The 17567-nt window shown below is 30.8% G+C and overlaps 2 protein-coding genes across 2 annotated transcripts; both read left to right on the top strand.

The window, feature by feature from the left end:
• Positions 1 to 2051: 2051 nt before the first annotated feature.
• LOC134718172 (uncharacterized) lies at positions 2052 to 10910 on the top strand. The gene is made up of 5 exons (XM_063580662.1): positions 2052 to 2193; positions 7762 to 7863; positions 8223 to 8324; positions 9389 to 9481; positions 10769 to 10910. Exons 1-5 carry the CDS (start codon positions 2099 to 2101, stop codon positions 10908 to 10910), a joined length of 534 nt encoding a protein of 177 aa, XP_063436732.1. The 5' UTR covers positions 2052 to 2098.
• Positions 10911 to 11266: 356 nt separating this feature from the next.
• On the top strand, positions 11267 to 17336 carry LOC134719789 (uncharacterized). Its single transcript, XM_063582750.1, has 5 exons — positions 11267 to 11328; positions 12004 to 12328; positions 13465 to 13647; positions 14563 to 14840; positions 16729 to 17336. Exons 1-5 carry the CDS (start codon positions 11288 to 11290, stop codon positions 17312 to 17314), a joined length of 1413 nt encoding a protein of 470 aa, XP_063438820.1. The 5' UTR covers positions 11267 to 11287; the 3' UTR covers positions 17315 to 17336.
• Positions 17337 to 17567: the final 231 nt, after the last annotated feature.

Below are 17567 nucleotides of genomic sequence, written 5' to 3'. Positions count from 1 at the left end.
GTGATGAAATTGAATCTGTCAAGTATTAGTAGGTAGATAATCTAGAGCAACACATTCAATAAACTCTATATGTATAATTGCTAAAAGAATATAATGAAATTGACTAATGAAAGCAAAATGTCTTTACGATTGAACTATTTTTGTTTATTTCTATACTGTGACTGACACAATCATACACGCTTCAGTTGTGACAAAGAATGAGTATTGTTTTTATTTGTTTCCCAGTCATTTCTTTCATCTCCCAATTAGGATTTGATACCACATTTGTTCGCTCTGTCAATTTTGTTTGCGTATTGATTGTTAGTGTTTTAATAATGGACAGAAAACAAATCTTTTCAACTGTAGTAAAATGAGGCATTTATACCATGAATTCGTCAGAAAACGACATCAACATAAAAATAATACAGATGGATTAATTGATGGGTAAGTATTTACTTTAAAGCAACAAATTCAAAAACGCTGTTTGCAATAGTGTTAGAAGAAATATTTTGAGATTGACTTTTTTAAGATACACATGAAGCTTGATTTTGTTTACTAGTATTTGAATTTCTGTATTGCGACTGACACAATCGTATATAACACTGTGTTACGCTTTTCATTGGGTTTACTAGATATAAAGAATGTGTATTGCTTTTATTCGATTTCCATTCATTTCTTTTATCTTCCATGGAAGATCTGAGTAAGACATCGTAGCAAAGTTAAGGGGAGAAATGTATCAACTAATCTTGATGAAATATTGAGCTTGTTAATGAATGAGTTAGTAGAAACTCTAGAGCAACTCATTCAATAATACTTTATCAAATATTGTTAGAAGAATATAACGAGATTGCCTGTTGTTAGGAAGCATCTAAGTTTACGATTGAACTTATTTTTGTTTATTTCTATACTGTGACTGTCACAATCGCTTTCAGTTGTGTTGAAGAAATAAAAGAAAACCACAAAGAATTGTTTTAATTTGTTTTCGTTTCTTTCATCTTCCATGGAATATCTTATTAAGACCACACATGTTATTCCTATCAATTTCGTTTACGAATTGATTGTTAGCGTTTTAATGATGAAAAGAAAACAAATCTTTTCAACTGTATGTCAAATGTTATATTGCAGGAGGCATTCCCGTGATTTGATCAGAAGACGTCATCTCATTGAAGAGGATACAGAGGGATTAACTGATCGTCAATACATTGAGTTTTTCAAAGATAAGTAAGTATGTACTCTAGTGCAACAAATACAGTAACGCTATATGCAAATATTGTTAGAAGAAATACAATGAGATTGCCTGGTATTAGGAAAACATCTTTACGGTATACATTAAATTTGTTTTTGTTTTTTCTAAACTGTGACTAACACAATCATATACGACACTGTTTTCTACTTTTTATTTTGGTTTAAGTGCTGAAAAAAATAAATCACAAAGAAGTTGTAGTGTTTTTATTTGTTTCCAGTCATATTTTTCTTCCTCCGTGGAATATCTGATAAAGTAACTTATCATAAATCACAAATATTAATGATATCAATTACGTTTGTTCATTTACTTTTAGTCTTTAAATGATGAAAAGAAAACAAATATTTTTAATGCATGTTTAATGTTATATTGCAGTAGCCGTATTATGATTTTTTGATAGACATAACAAAAAAAACTGATTGGGGATATGTATTAAGTTATCATGAAGAATTTTAACTTGTCAAATATACGTGAGTAGATACTCTAGAGCAACAATCCACATAACACTATATGCAATATTGATGGTAGGAAAATAACTAGATTGACCTGTGTTAAGAAAAAAACTATACGATATACATTAAACTTGTTTTTTTTTTAATTTCTAACCTGTAACTGACACAATCATATACGACACTGTTTCACACTTTTTATTTTGGTTCAATTGATGAAGAAATAAATTACAAAAAATTAATATTACTGTTATTTGTTTTTCAGTCGTTTATGTCAACCTCTCGGGAAAAATGATAAAACACTAAGCATCAACCACTAATATTAGTCCTATCAATTACGTTTTGCGTATTGACTGGATTTTTTTTAAGTATGAAAGGAAAACAAATCTATTTAACAGTATGTTAGATAATAGATCCTTATTTCAGGATGCGAAAAGAAGATATCTTGAAAAAATCTGCAGTCCAAACTGAGGTGAAAGATGAATTAACTGATCGTAAAGAAATTGTGCCTGTCAATGATACGTTAGTATTTACTCGTGAGCACCAAATGCAATAAAAGTAGGGTGCCCAGTATCGAAAAGACGTCTAGTTAACCAGGTTTAGTTAACGGATAACACACGGCTATATTTATGTGCAAACTATTGCAAAATTATTATATTTTCCAATCATGAATGTCATCGTAAGCTACTGAGTTCACGTTTTTCTAAATTTTGTGGTTTCTCAGGGTACCTACAGATACCTCATCAAACAGGCCATCTTTAACACGAAAAATAAGATTATTGCTTTCTATGTTATTTGTTTGAATAATACTTAGTATTTAGCTTAAAAATTTAATTTATCATATAACGAAAAATAAAAATATTCATATAGTTTAAGTATAAGTATTTCATGATTTTAGAAAGACTATTTTTTTTAGCTGAAATTTACCACATTTTGAACGAAAGAAAATGTATTGCGTGTTACTTTTATTTGATTTTTACTCTGATTGCATCAATAAGACATGGTTCATATGTGTGCCAAATATTTTTCGTGTAATGTTAATCGGTGAGAAGAAAATAGCAGTTTAAAACACAAATTTAGTGATAATTCTGCCTTGTTTCAAACACGCCTTTTCTCGTGACGTTAATCGTTTTGTTGCTTACACTATAGGTCATTATATAGGACAATTGTCACTAACTTCTTTTTTCTTTTTTTTTGGCTTTTTATATGGTCGATTTGTATATTTGGAATAATCCAATTAGTTTGAAGATCGTTGTTTTGTAATTGGAAACATTTTTTTGTTGTTTTTATAACTTTAATTGTTTTTATAATTGATAGTTTTGTTATAATTGTAATATACAAATCAAATCCTTCGATCACGTTACGTGGGTCACGTTTCAGACCTGGAATAAGACACACATTCACAGTCCTGTTAAACTATTCCCATCAAGCCCGAAACGTAGTAAGAATGAAATACAATGGAATAAATGTGTTATATGTCAGGGTTCTTCGACTAAATTGCTTAGTAATATACGAATAATTAGCACAACTAAAAGATTTAACGAGGTTATGGGATCACGGAAAGAGTTTAGTCTATTGCAAGATGCTTCAGACCTAGACCATCTTTGTACTGCATGATTACAAAATGTTGTACCATCAATTTTTTGCTATTAATCATACACTAGCAGAAACAACTGCAGTTATTTTAAAGCTGAACCAAGTTCGTTGTTCATCTGTAAAAGTGTTTAAGGTCATATATAAAAGGTCGTCAAATTCCTGACTCGAAAAAGTTTCTTTGAGTCAGTGAAAACAAGCAGGCCTTAATCAGATTCCTGTGCGAATCGATTGTTCAGCATCATACATATGGTAGATCAACATATACTATGATACATGATGGAGTCGTATTCTAACTAGCACCTTCAAGGACTCTAAATCAGCTATTCAAGTTTAAAGAATTATTTTGTACGCCCGATGAAGTAGATACTCGCATGATTTTACATGTATTCATCTAGACAAAGAGTTCGATGAGAAAGGAATCAAGGGTAGGATAATAATAAAGTCACAATATACAACTGTTCCGATCTTATGCGTTCATTACTCTATGCACCATACGCATGAGCTATCGTTTCAAACAGGCACTATAACTTTCATAGAAGATTTACGCCGCTATATACCTGTCCACGAAATATGACATCTGTAATATTCTAACAGCTGCACATGCTGCAACATGCTATAACATGATGCAATACAACGTAATCGGCCCTGTTCGGTAAGCGCACTGTTTTGTTTAGTCTTGAAGGACAACCAACTTGAAGATGATTTTACCGATTTGTCAAACCTTTCTTATTGTGACATCGATGAATTTATAGATGCAGCTATCTTAGCTTATTGTTAGGTTGAATAGTCTCAAATCAAAACAAAAAAGACCATCGTGACCTAAACAAATTGAGCGTTGAATTGGCTACAATTTAAAATTTCTTCCTGTGAATCTACTTTTAAAATAATATGTGATAAGAGCTTCACTCCAGACGTTAATTTGATGTCTTCCCATATAGCAAAACTATCCTAATATTCTCCTCTTCAGTTCAAATGGGGAAAAGAAAGAATGACTTGTTCCTGTCTATCTTGAAAGTCAGGTATCATCCGCAATTCTGCAATATTTAGTTTGTACTTGTAAGGAGAAATCTGCGTTTTCAAAGGGTTGCATTTGCTTCGAACAAAATATATCATGTACAGATTTGTGTTCATGTCAGGCAAATTACATATGTCAAAATGTAAATACTCGTCTGGTTGCAGTTAGAAACATTGATGACGACGGAGATGACGATGTATAAGATTTCATTGTTCTGTATGTACCTTATAAATCATTTTTAGCTATCGAATGAAAGTGAAAATTAAGCAATCCGTAACAATAAAAAAAAACGTCTACTCAATTTTGAAATCGCGAGAATTATAGGTTATAATCTATCTAGAGGGGATTCCGATAGATATGTAAAAATTGAATTTAAAAAAAGACCCTGCAATGTGTTCTCTGACCTTGGCGTGGTTGGTAGACTTAAACTACAGGAGACCATAGAACAAAGTAGGTAATACTAGCCTCGATAATAGTTTTCTATTTGCATTTGTTGTTGTTTTTTCGTGTTTTTGTCATGCTGCTGTCTGCTAGTCCTTATTTTATAAGTTTTTAATAATCCTTTAGTTTTTCACGCCTTTTTTGTTTGCAGTTGTTTTTAAAATACATCGGAGCTGTACGTAACCCTCTCCCTTATTATATTTTGGGAATATTTGTAGAATTAAAGCCAATTGTTGGTCATTTAGTCATCTATATAGATATGTAGGATTGGGTGTTTTACCAGTTTCTAATAGACGTTTTGTTTTCATAACTTTTACTTCCCTCCCCCCCTCTCTCTGTTTGCAGTAATTTTTACTTTTGTAAACCAAAAGTATACACAGAGCTTTATATTCAACCAAGTTCGACGTTTATTTCGAAACAAAACATTTATATAAACTCTTTCACACCCAATAATAGAAATTTGATATTAAAGTCATCAGAAACGAGTGACCTGTGAAAAATAATGTTCTTCTAATTCTTTAACCAATGCATACAAACATCATAAACTTAGTCTTCTGTGCTCGAATTTATCATTTTTTTCGTGTAAATTTCGTATAATCGTCAATTTTTTTTTCAATCGGTCAGTGTTGTTGTGAAAATATGGCAGGTAATTAAAGTTCCTGTTTTGAAGCCGAAGTTTAACGATTGTCACCTGTTTGTCAACAATTGACGAAAAATAAACAAAAAAGCATGGAAATTGAGCACGTGTTTAACATGTAAATTCAGATAATAGTTTATTTCAAGGACATCCATGCGTATTGTGGTCACCGGATTTTTACGAGATGGGTCACACTGAGGTCACCTTGCATACGGAAAATATATCGGGGGAATTGCTTGCTGGAAGGAAGCAATTCAAATAAAGTAAACTTCTTCTAAATATGAATAAATTAAAGAATTTTCTTCAGAAAAAAGTATATGTACATAAGTTTTACAATGAAAACTATCCATTGAGTTATAAAAAACATATGCATTATTTTTTTTTGATTTGAGGTTTCTTATGACTTTAACTTAGAAATTGACGAACACCTTACTATCAAAAGACGTGAAAATCACATTTTGTTTGCGACAAAAGATTAAAGTAAAGATCTAAAAAACATCTTTAGATCTTACTTATAACGAATTGAATATAAAAATCAGAAATTTAGAAATTGAAATAGGTCAAGGTCACTGTTATTTAACAGCTGTTTCAAATTTCAAATGTGCACCCTATATGCAAAAAAGTCAATTTAAAGTAATTTTTGGCGATCAAAATATAAAATAAGTTCTAAATGTACATACAAAATACATTTTTCTATAAATTATGTGTTTTTATCTTGCTCAAAATGCATAAATAAAGGAAAACCAAGCTATCCAAATGTGACAGTGCATTTTCTTGATTTTATGCTTTGACCTTTGATCCTGATTTTAAAAAAATCGTGACCACGACAGACAACGACGGCAACGTTATTTCAATGAGACTTGTACTTTCCAATGATACAAAATATAGCTGTTTATTATTCCGTTAAGGCAAATCGATCAAATTTGTTGATTGGGCACCCTACTATAACGTTATGTGCAATGTTGTTTGTAGAAAAATAACATGCATATTGAGATTGCCTGGTGTTAAGAAAACAACTTTACGATATACGTGAAACTTGATTCTGTGTATTTCTTTTCTGCAAATTACACTATATAAATAACACATAGTTGAGAGGGTGATAATAGCAGACAGAGTGGTACCAATCTACTCTATCACACTCTCAGTTATGTTCTTTAGTTTATTATACTGAACAATGCTGAATGTCTTTTCGTTATCGTTTTTTTACTGATTAATTGTATTTTAAAAGTAGTTTCTGTGACATCACGTACTACATAACAACGTTACGAGTATTAGAATAAAACAGCAAAAGTGTGGCAAGATGTTTTATTGATTTTCTTTTTTTTATTTTGACAATTAAATTATAAAATCTGAGCTAAAACTTAGAACATTGTATTTATTTACTTGATGTGAATTCAATTCATTGTCCTTTAAGTTTTCGATTTTTGATTGGTCTTGACGAGAGACATTAAAAACAATCTCATCCACTCAGCTATGTGATAGAGTAAATTAACACTCTCGTATTAGTCAATCAAAATATAGCACTTTAACGAGAAGTATAATAAAATCATATATGATACTATTTTACGCCTTTTATTTGGGTTTAAGGGCAAACGATACAGTTTTGATCCTGTATTTACAAGTTCGTGAAAATTTGCATATAGGCTATTTTTCACCTGATTAAATCAAACATGTTTTAAAAAATATACCTTCATATGCTACTTTTTGAGTAAAACGAGGTCGAAATTTTGTATATTCGCTCCAAATTCAAATTTGTGGTCGTAATTTCTTTTTCGAAAGAAAGACATAACTTTTTTGTTATATTTTGTGTTAAATAATCGGTAATTCCTCTATTTTATAAGTATCCTAAAAAAATGCATTTTTTATTCAGACATAACTAATATTTATTAAATGTTCATGAATTGAGGAAAATACGTCATTTTTTGCTGCATGTTTATTAAAATTAAAAAAAAATCGTCTATTTACAGTTTTATAAAATTTGGGTCACATAATCTCCATGCAAAATGAAACAAATTGATGTTTTGAAAAATAGGGGTCCATGAACTCATTTTCAAATTAAATCAGTTTGAATGATAAAAATCAGTCGAAAATTGCATCTTTTCCCGATATTTCACAGTTTGACGTCGCGAAAATAACATTTTACGTTAGCAACGTCATTAACTCCCCTGTAACTGTATCGTATGCCCTTAAGTGATGAAAAAAAATCATAAAGAATGTGTAATGCTTTTTTATTTGTTTTCCAGACATTTCTGTCATCTCCCATGGAAGACAGGATTAGGACATTTTTCATAAACCACAAATATGATTTTCATATCAATTACGTTTGCCTATTCCATGTTTTTCTTTCAATGATAAAAAGAACAATAATCTATTGAACTGTATTTTAAATGTTCTATTTCAGGACGCCTTATTTAAATGATAATGTCTCCGATAGTTTTGCAGTCAAAAATGAGGCGACAGATTTACCAACTAATCGTGAAGTAATTGTGCCTGTCAATAATGAGTAAGTTTATACTCTAGCATGCCTAGTGCAACACATTCAATAAGATTGATTTGTGTCATGAAAAAACTTTAAGATATACATTTATTTGTTTGTTTCTAAACTGTGACTGACACAACATATACTAGTACTATACTGTTTTACGCTTTTATTTTGGTTTAAGTGTTGAAAAAAATAAATCACAAAGAATGTGCATTGCCTTTACCGGTTTCAAGTCATTTCTGTCATCCTCACGGGAATGAATTAAACACTTATCATCAACCACACATGTTAATCCTATAAACTACGTATGTCTATTGATTGATTGTCTTTTAATGATGAAAAGAAAACAAATATATCCAACTGTATATTAAATATTTCAGGACGCCGCATTCAAACGACATTTTCTCCCAAACTAATGCAGTCAAAATTGAGGAGACATATGTACTAACTAAACGTGAGGAAATTGAGTCTGTCAATAATGAGTAAGTATAAACTCGAGAGCAACGAATTTGATACCGCTGTATGCAATATTGTTAGAATAAAAATAAGGAGATGGACGTGGTGTCATGAGAAAAATTTAAGACCTATATTAAACTTGTTCTATACGGTGTCTGATACAATCATATACCATACTGTTTTACCCTTTAAGTTTGGTTGAAAAAATACACAAAAAGATCACAAAAAATTTGTATTGCCTTTATTTGTTTTCCAGTCATTTCTTTCATCGTCCATGGACACATCATAAACCATAAATATTATTAAGATAACTAATGTTTGCAAACTTTTTTCGAATATGATTCCTTGTTAAAATATGAAGATTGGAAACCATATAATTATACTGGCTATTTCATCTTTTTCATCATTTTTGTTACCATTTTCAGCAGTTCTTTGCTTACATGGTTAAACATAAGACTTCAATGCAACAAAGATGCAAGTGAAAGTAAACATGAATTCTTACGATTGTTTCATCATTGTTTCGTATGTGTACATCTGATTTCAATCGGTCTTGTGTGAGACGTTTTGTTTTAAAAGGTCGATTTACATTTCATGAGATATATTTATTGTATGTACGTTTATTCTTCTGATTGACAGTGCTCTACTTAAAAAAGGTTTTCATACATTTTAAAACAAAATTAATGTGAAAAAAAGTTCTTGGATATGTATGTGAATAAACCTTTATAACTCGTTTCATAAATGTGTCACATATATCAATATTAATTAAATAATTTAAAATTTCGAGGTGCATTTTCTCATTTAAAAGCATGCAAAATACAAAATAGTAGTGTACATTTCGAACTGAGTTTTTGGTTAACATTTACAAACTTTGTTCTATAATAAGAAGTACACAGTCAGCGTCAATGAGATAAAGATTAAATATTTCATTTTAAATTAATTATTTGTCATTAAAGCCATGTACATACAAAATTGTCAATCGAGTTGAATAATCATCTGATTAAGAAAAACAATACTGTAACAATAACTGATTGTTTTTAATACATAAACAAAACTATTCAACTTAATGCTAAATATTCTATCCTTGTCTCAGGCCGGATGGTAGCGATTTTGAAGGTTTCATAGACAATAATGAGAAGAAAGATGTAGCAACGAATCGTGATAAAATGGAGCATTCTAATAAGGAGTAAGTAAAATGAAGAAGAAAAAAAACCACTTTGAATAAATTGTATGAGTCCGAAGCGCTTTTTTGTCAATTATCTGTAAGCTTTTAAGAATCGAAACAATCAAAGAGCTCATTGATTAAAAACAAAATATAATGAAATATAGCTGAATCTATCTATGGCCGACTTTGTCTGAGGGAGAAAACATGTTAAATAAAGCAGAAAATCAATTTCTCGCAAGAACATTTCATATATTTCATGACTTTTCCGTTTCAACTGCGGAATATCTAAATGTTTTGTATGCCCCTTTCTATGATAGAAGAGGGACCTTGTGTTTTCTGGTCTGTGTGTCTGTTCGTTCATTTATTTGTTTGTCCATCTGTCCCGCTTCAGGTTTAAGTTTTTTGTCAAGGTATTTTTGATGCAGTTGAAGTCCAATCAACTTGAAATTTAGTACACATGTTCCCTATGATTTTATCTTGTTTATTTTAATGCAAAATTAAAGTTTATAGGCCAATTTCACGGTCCACTGAACATAGAAAACGATAGTGCGAGTACTCTGGACGCATTCTTGTTTTCTATATTTTCAACAATCCTTGTTTTGTGTTGAAAAACAAGAAATACACATTAAAAGTAAAAATGCAGCATGTAGTCAAATTTGAAGAATTGTCTTAACAATATTGTGTGTTAATAAGCATGTACACTGACATATGTGTAAAAAAGGTTAACTGAAGAAGGCTGTTTGAAATTTTATATACTAGTAAGTATAAGCATTTTTTTTACAGTGAAGTTTGTAGTAAGCATTTTATAACATTATTACATTGATTGTTTTATTTATTTATTTCTTCTTTTTTTTTGGGGGGGGGGGGGGGGAGGGTTGAATAAGAGATTTTTATATATGTATCAAAACCTAACATTGATTTGAATATTATATCATTGATATTGAAATGTCACAAAAATCAATATCAATGATATAATATTCGATACCAATATTTTAGATGTGTTTTATCTTTTAAAACTTCCACAATACAGATGTAGAATTCAGATATGTGTTTCTGGTGGTCAAAGCATCAATTGATTTAAAAGAAGCGAATCGTCAGATCATTTGAGAAAGAGGTACAGGTAAAATATATAAGCAGCGGAGACGTTTCTGACATAAACATTCTAGAATATTAATAGGTCTTTCTATTATCATACGTTTCTGATATGAAATCAATGTTCCTCTTTTTTTGCATGAAGAATTATTTGTTTAAAGTTGGAAATAAACACCATTATTCGGGGTTTAATGATTAAAACTATTCTTGTTTCAGGACGAATGATAGTGATTGCAATCTAATAGAAAATAATAAAGAAAATGATGAATCAACAAATCGATTTGAGCCAGTCGATGCAAGAATCAAGGTATATTGCTGTAACTTTAATTTTGTAGTAGTATTTCTAGTCTTACAATAGAACTGATAGATTAAAGGCTGAAACTCATTAAAACATTGAACAAATGTCACATTCTTGAAATTAATTCAAATTGTCACAGTTTGTTGTACGTGTATGGAAAACAGTGTGACTAACACTAGCAAAGCAAGGACTTTGGTTTGAAATGAGATAAAAAAAAATATATAGGAGAAAAAACTGTTTATAATTCATAGGAAACATATTTATATTTTTCATATACTGTTGACGTATAGATAGATTATACCTTTGTTTTGAGTTCATGTTATATCTCGTTGCTTGTTCTTATTGAAAACAAAATTTTTGGCAAATTCATTCAGAAACCAGAAGAATTAAGGATGAAACAAGAGACAAAAGAATATGCAAATCATAGAGACATAAAAATGGAAATAGATAAAAGGAAAACGCAAAGAAATGTCCAAAGGTAAAATTAAACGAAAAGCTTTATTGTGAGTCTTTTACAGACCAAAAAGCGCGTCTGGCATGTCTGGCGCAAAAAAATAAATTCAATCCTGGTATTTAATTACAACCACTGGGTCGATGCCACTACTGTTGCAATGTTTATTCTCCGAGGGTATCACTAGCCTAGTTGTCAGCACTTCTGTGTTGTAATGAGTCAATATCCTTTTTAACTTTTTTTATTCGAGCGTTACTGACGAGACTTTTGTCCTGGTATATATAATGAGTTTATTATGTATATATTTGTATCAAAATAAGGTTATTCATACTTTTTTCTAAATTGCCTGATTAAAAACACATTGCACCAATATCAAAGCTTACATATCTTTCTTTCGTCCCTCTTTTACAGTAACTGAGAGAGGGGCAAAAAATAGAAGAGGACTCAAAGATAAAAAATAAACTGATAACGACATGGCTAAAAAGAAAAGAAAGGCTGACAAATAAAAATGCAAAAGACACAACAAAAGAAAACTAAAGTCTAAGCAACACGAACCCCATCAAAAACCGTGGGTGATATCATGTGCTCCGGAAATCTGTTAAAAACCCATTTATTTATTCGAATACCTTTGTGTTAGTTTTTGTTACTTAGAATTTAACACACATTATAGCCTCTCATTTTTCATTTCTAAACATTGCACAGCCTAGACATTGGATACGGCATAACACTGATAGATGTTCCGTCTGAGATCAATTATAAGGCAACTAGATGGGAAGCTGATGAACGTGTTGATGCATTAAAGAAAAATACATTCCCCGATCAATTTATGTTGGCATCGGATATAGTTCACGTACACGAGAAGGGAGCTTTAACTAATCCATTAGATTGCACTCTTTTTTCCGAGGAAGAAAGTATTACAGTTAATGTGGTACTTCCATCTGTAAATGACATAAACCTCAAATATTTCCAGTATAAAGCAGCAGTCAGATTTCAGATGCAATGGGAGTTCTTGGACATAGAAATTTTGGTAAGTAATACAGAATATCTTCTCACCTTCCGTACATGTTAGAAATTTATATATATACGCAAATACATTTTATTCGAAAGACTATTGTAATTGATGCAATTTTTTTTAGAAAAAAAACTCATGTTATCTTAATAGAAATATGTCTCCCAACAAAGCAAGAAATTCGGTCAATCAAAGGGAGCATATGTTTTCATATACTTCGAGGTATGTAGAAAGTGTGACTTCAAATGGAAAGTTAAACCGTTACTTTGTCTGTTATACGTTTTCTTGCAAAACAGTCAAGTTACCACAACAACATTTTTGTTGATTATACTACATCCGTTCTGTTACAATCAATGTTGGTATTGAGATCAATGGGTGTTGTATTTTTGGAGTCAAATCTATATTTTGAAGCTTTCAAAAAAGTTTAAAGAGGTATAATCATGCAGTGCTGTTTATCAGTTTTAAAACTTTAAAATTTTTCAGAGTTTGACAACAAATCCATCAAAAGCATATTAAACATCTGAAGCAATATCAAAACTTTTTTTGTTTTTTTAAGATCTAAACTACTGTGAAATGTTCTGATTTCAAACAACTACCCACTATATCTTCTCGTTCAACAAAAACGTAACTACGAAATAAGAGTCGTGGGTACATATCCCTCGTTTTAGAGGAATCCCAGGAATAAATTACCTTAGCCGTATTTGTCACAGTTTTTTTTAATTTTGCGTCCTCAATGTTCTTCAACTTCGTACTTGTTTGGCTTTACAACTATTTTGATCTGATGAGTCTCTTATGTAGACGAAACACGCGTCTGGCATATTAAATTATAATCCTGGTACCATTGATTGCTATTAAGGCGTGAAGAGATATACTCTTTGATTACCACACCAATTCCAATATAACATTCACCGAGGATTATAATTCCTGGACTTCTTAATCAATGAAATAATTGATCAAATTGGTTGATTGTGTTTAAACAGTAAGTTGACATTATAAAATTATAAAGGATGATTAATCTGCACCTCTACTGAAATGCTTGCTTTTCCTTTTTTTTAAAGTAGTAATAATTATATATAGTCACACATTATTTACAGACAAATAAGGATGCAAAAAGCTATAACAATTATAAAATGTATGTAACATTTTTTTTAAAGGGAGACAATAAAGGAATATTCCGGAAAAATAAAATTGAATCGATGTGCATTTTTATTCAATCTATTAAAGAGAGCATAATGCTATCGGAAAAAGAAACACAGTATGTAAACTCTAAAGATGAACAAATACAGGTCAAGTTTCCACAAAACTCAGTGACAAAAAGCCAACAGATTGATTTCAAGGTACAATTTGTATATAAGGATACAAAGAGAATAACGTTGTGTTTTAGATAGTTACTCTATTCGTATGCATCGTGTATTTATCATGAGAAAAAACATGCGAAAGAAAATCAACGCCAGACTTCCTCTGTTGACCGTTATTAGATCTGTTTTACAAATATAAGCTAATATGTTCCGCATGTCGGAACTACAATGCAGTGCTCTTTTCCTGAAAGTAACCTACCTATTCAGACTTACTATTATGAGTAACACGAGGAGAATGATCGGCTCAACCTTATAGCACATGAGATTATCCCAAGGTTTTGTAAGGGTTCGTGTTGCTCAGTCTTCAGATGTTTTATGTTGTATACTATGCAATATTGTTTCTCTACTGGTCTTTATCATTTTTAGCCATGGCGTCGTCAATTCATTTTCGACTTTGTATGTCTTTCTGGTATCTTTTGTGCCTTTTTGAAGTCATTTGTCAAATACACAACCATAATGGCATGATAAAAAAAGAACAAAATTACCAAAAGATAGATATTGGTATATACAAAACAAAACATGAACCTCACTAGAAAACGGGCGTTATCTCAGGTGAAATTTCATAAAATTATGATTATTTAGAGATGAAGTAACGACTGTGTAATGATAGCAGAAGTTAAAAGATTTGATTTCAGTAATTTAATATTCGTTTTCTCATCCTCAATAACAATGTGTCAATTATATGAATCTGCTTCGAATCAAGCAGAATTATAAGCAGGAGAAATCTTTCAAATCTTCCTTGTGATTTTCCAATGTTGATTATTTGTTTGTGCTTTATGATATTGTGTACGAGCTTTTGTATATTTTAACATGCAAATGTAAGTGCCTAAAATCTAATATCTAAAATATGATTCAGGAATCTGATTTTCTTGACACATATCTTCTTTAACTCAGGTATATCCAGTAAATGTAAACAATATCAACTGGACTAAAGATGTAAACGAAATGGGTGTAGCTAAAATTTCAGAGTGCCTGTTTGGGTCTCATGTAGAATTTCAAGTCCCTGTTTTAGTTCAACTACCATTGAAATTGGTAGGAACATGGGAAGTAGACGATACAGACATGGATTACATAGTTTTTAAAGTAAACGATGACTGGTCTTTAGATTTTCTCGATACAAAACCAGAGATAAAAGATGGAATAGCTTCTTTCACAGTTAATTCTTTTTCTGGGTGAGATATATACTTGTTTAGGCTTAAGATGTTATGGATATCTTTGAAGTTCTTGGATTTCAAATAACAGAGGACTGTAGGTCTAGATTTTCAATCAAATTAGCAAATTTGATGAAGAATGACGATAACTTATCTGAAGTTTTTTTCAAATTATGCATATAAGTATTTTTGCAAGTGTAGATTACTAGTATCTTTACTTGTTTTTTTAATGCTTTGTAAAATAGCATTTTAAGAGAGATAACTCCAAAATAGTGCATTTCTAACGGATTCTGCATTACATTTTTATATTTTATATTTTAGACGAAAACACGAACAATAACCCTATCTTTTCTTTTGATATTCTCAAGGCATTCAATTAAAGCGATATTCTCATATGTTATTTTGACAATTCTAACATTTTTTTTAGCTTCTAATCACGTATTGATGTTTTTTCCTTCTGTATAATGAATAAGAAAAGTGTAATTTTGTCACAACCAGTAGATTGAAAAAATGCCCAAAATGACCTATCATTTTTGTTTTATTTTTAAACATATCTCAAAAGAGGGACGAAAGATACCAAAGGGACAGTCAAACTCGTAAATCTAAAACAATCTGACAACGCCATGGCTAAAAATGAAAAAGACAAACAAATATACCAGGTTCAACCCACTATTTCTGTTCTTAAAATGTCCTGTACCAGTAAGGAAAATAGCAATCGTTATTATATAGTTGGTTTCTGTGTTAGTTACATTTAATGTTGTGTTTCTGTTCTGCTCTTATATTCGTTGTGTTCCCTCAGTTTAAGTTTGTAACCCTGATTTGGTTTTTTTTCTCTCAATCGATTCACAAATTTCGAACAGCTCTATACTACTGTTGCCTTTATATATACTACATTTTGGAAAAGGATGAACAGATTCTATCATTTTTATTTAAGACTCCTGTACCACCTTAAAGAAACAAAGTCTTTATTTAAGAACATATTGCATTGGAAAAGGAAAAATAATCATGATTTGAAAAAAATATAAAGGCATACTAGTATACTAATATGGGCAACCAAACATGTAAAGGAAAAAAAACCAGTCCACAAGTCAAGAAAACTTGATGTTATGCATACATGTAACAAATTGCGTGAATTAACTGAAATCGTACCCCTGCATGAGATCGACCATTTTGGTTTTTTTCGTGTTTAGTTTTGCTTTTATTTTGAGATCCATGACTTTCTTCGAATTTCTATTTTCAACAGCAACTGTAGTCTTGTTTTCTAATTTTTGTTTGTCACACGTTTGTCACACTGAAACTATCGTCTTCTCATATTCGCTTGTTATATTTCCGCTATATTCATACGGGTTTAATTGAAATGAAATATTTGAAAAAAATCACGATATATCCTGATAATAGCTATTTCGTATCGTGTATGTTAAGACCACTAATGAGAATATTAAAAAAAAAAATTTAAAAATTGGTAGAGAACTGCATATATAAAATTTCACTTACTATAGTGATTTAGGAACACAAGTACTAAATGGTAAACTTTCGTATTTTCTAATTCGATGTTAAGTAATTGTAGTGATTTTTTGACTTGTTTCATTATTTGTTGTTGTTGGTTATACATTTTTTAATTGTATTCAATATTTATTTGGACATCTAAACATGAACAACCATAAACGAAATCTGGTCGCATTTTTCTGTTATATTGAATTATATTTTTCGACCTCTCACCTCCATTTGGCAGATTTCACCTAATCATATACAATTTATCTATTTCATGTGTATACATATATTCATGATCTTGATATAACGAGTTTTGTTGATATAGTAAAAGGCCGTAAATACAAAAACATAAAGAGTGACTGAAACTACGAAAAAAAAGAAATCTTGTTAACAGTTATTCTTTGTTTACTTTTTTCAGTGTAGCTGTTGTAGCCGCAACCCGTAAACACCCGGATGTTCTTGAAAATGTGTCTCGATCCATTCAAGCAGCATACATGTTTACGAAGACCTGCAAAATTCTCTTCTTTGTTCGAAAACAAACAAGTCTTTCAAGCATGATGATTATACTTGAGTGCGTTGCAAGTGAAAAAATGGAAGAGATTATAATAAATCGAAAGGCAATCTATGATTTCGATATCGTTAAAGAGTGGACAAGCAGGGATATAGATATGATTCCGGATAGGACCGTCATTAAAGTTGATGTAAGAGGAAAATTTAGTATGCCCAAAGAAGCCAAAATCAAATCACCTGCAATCTACTGCAACCCATTTGGAAGGGAGAACTTCAATCGTTTTCAAGTTGAGTTATCTCAACGGGTCGGCGGTTCATTATTTGGAATTCTAAGCTTCAGAAATACCAAACATGTTATCGATGAAATTTTCTATGACCCCTCGTCACGTACCAAGGTCCCTAATAAAAGCAAATCAGGATATCGAATCATGCGGAATGAGAGAGAAGTCAAAACAAGTCGAAATCAGCATTCGAAAGGAATTAACAAACTGTAAGAACCGTTGGATAGAGGAATATGCATAGAAAAAATATGCATGTTTAATTAAAGTAATTCTATCCAAAGTAAAACACCTTTTTTTCTTTTGAATATTTGTTTCAAAATAAAAAATCTATATAATGTAAATTGTGAATGGCAATTTCAATCACTCCTTTTAATAATAACGATTCAAACTTTGTTCAATCACTGTATAAAATTTCTTGAGACTATAAAGAAAACTTCTTGCTGCGAATTAAACACGGAAACATACT

This window comes from Mytilus trossulus, chromosome 5 (genome assembly GCF_036588685.1).
Source record: "Mytilus trossulus isolate FHL-02 chromosome 5, PNRI_Mtr1.1.1.hap1, whole genome shotgun sequence".
Lineage (NCBI taxonomy): Eukaryota > Metazoa > Mollusca > Bivalvia > Mytilida > Mytilidae > Mytilus > Mytilus trossulus.
The sequence above is the reverse complement of the archived record's forward strand: the minus strand, read 5'-3'. Positions and strand labels throughout refer to the sequence as shown.

Bases quoted from the DNA above. Each gene is read 5' to 3' on its own strand.
- LOC134719789 (XM_063582750.1), top strand. From the start codon at position 11,288: ATGGAAATAGATAAAAGGAAAACGCAAAGAAATGTCCAAAG. The intron at 11,329-12,003 runs GTAAAATTAAAC...AACATTGCACAG, and splicing joins ACGCAAAGAAATGTCCAAAG to CCTAGACATTGGATACGGCA. The intron at 14,841-16,728 runs GTGAGATATATA...TACTTTTTTCAG, and splicing joins ACAGTTAATTCTTTTTCTGG to TGTAGCTGTTGTAGCCGCAA.
- LOC134718172 (XM_063580662.1), top strand. From the start codon at position 2,099: ATGCGAAAAGAAGATATCTTGAAAAAATCTGCAGTCCAAACTGAGGTG. The intron at 2,194-7,761 runs GTTAGTATTTAC...GTTCTATTTCAG, and splicing joins ATTGTGCCTGTCAATGATAC to GACGCCTTATTTAAATGATA. The intron at 8,325-9,388 runs GTAAGTATAAAC...TCCTTGTCTCAG, and splicing joins ATTGAGTCTGTCAATAATGA to GCCGGATGGTAGCGATTTTG.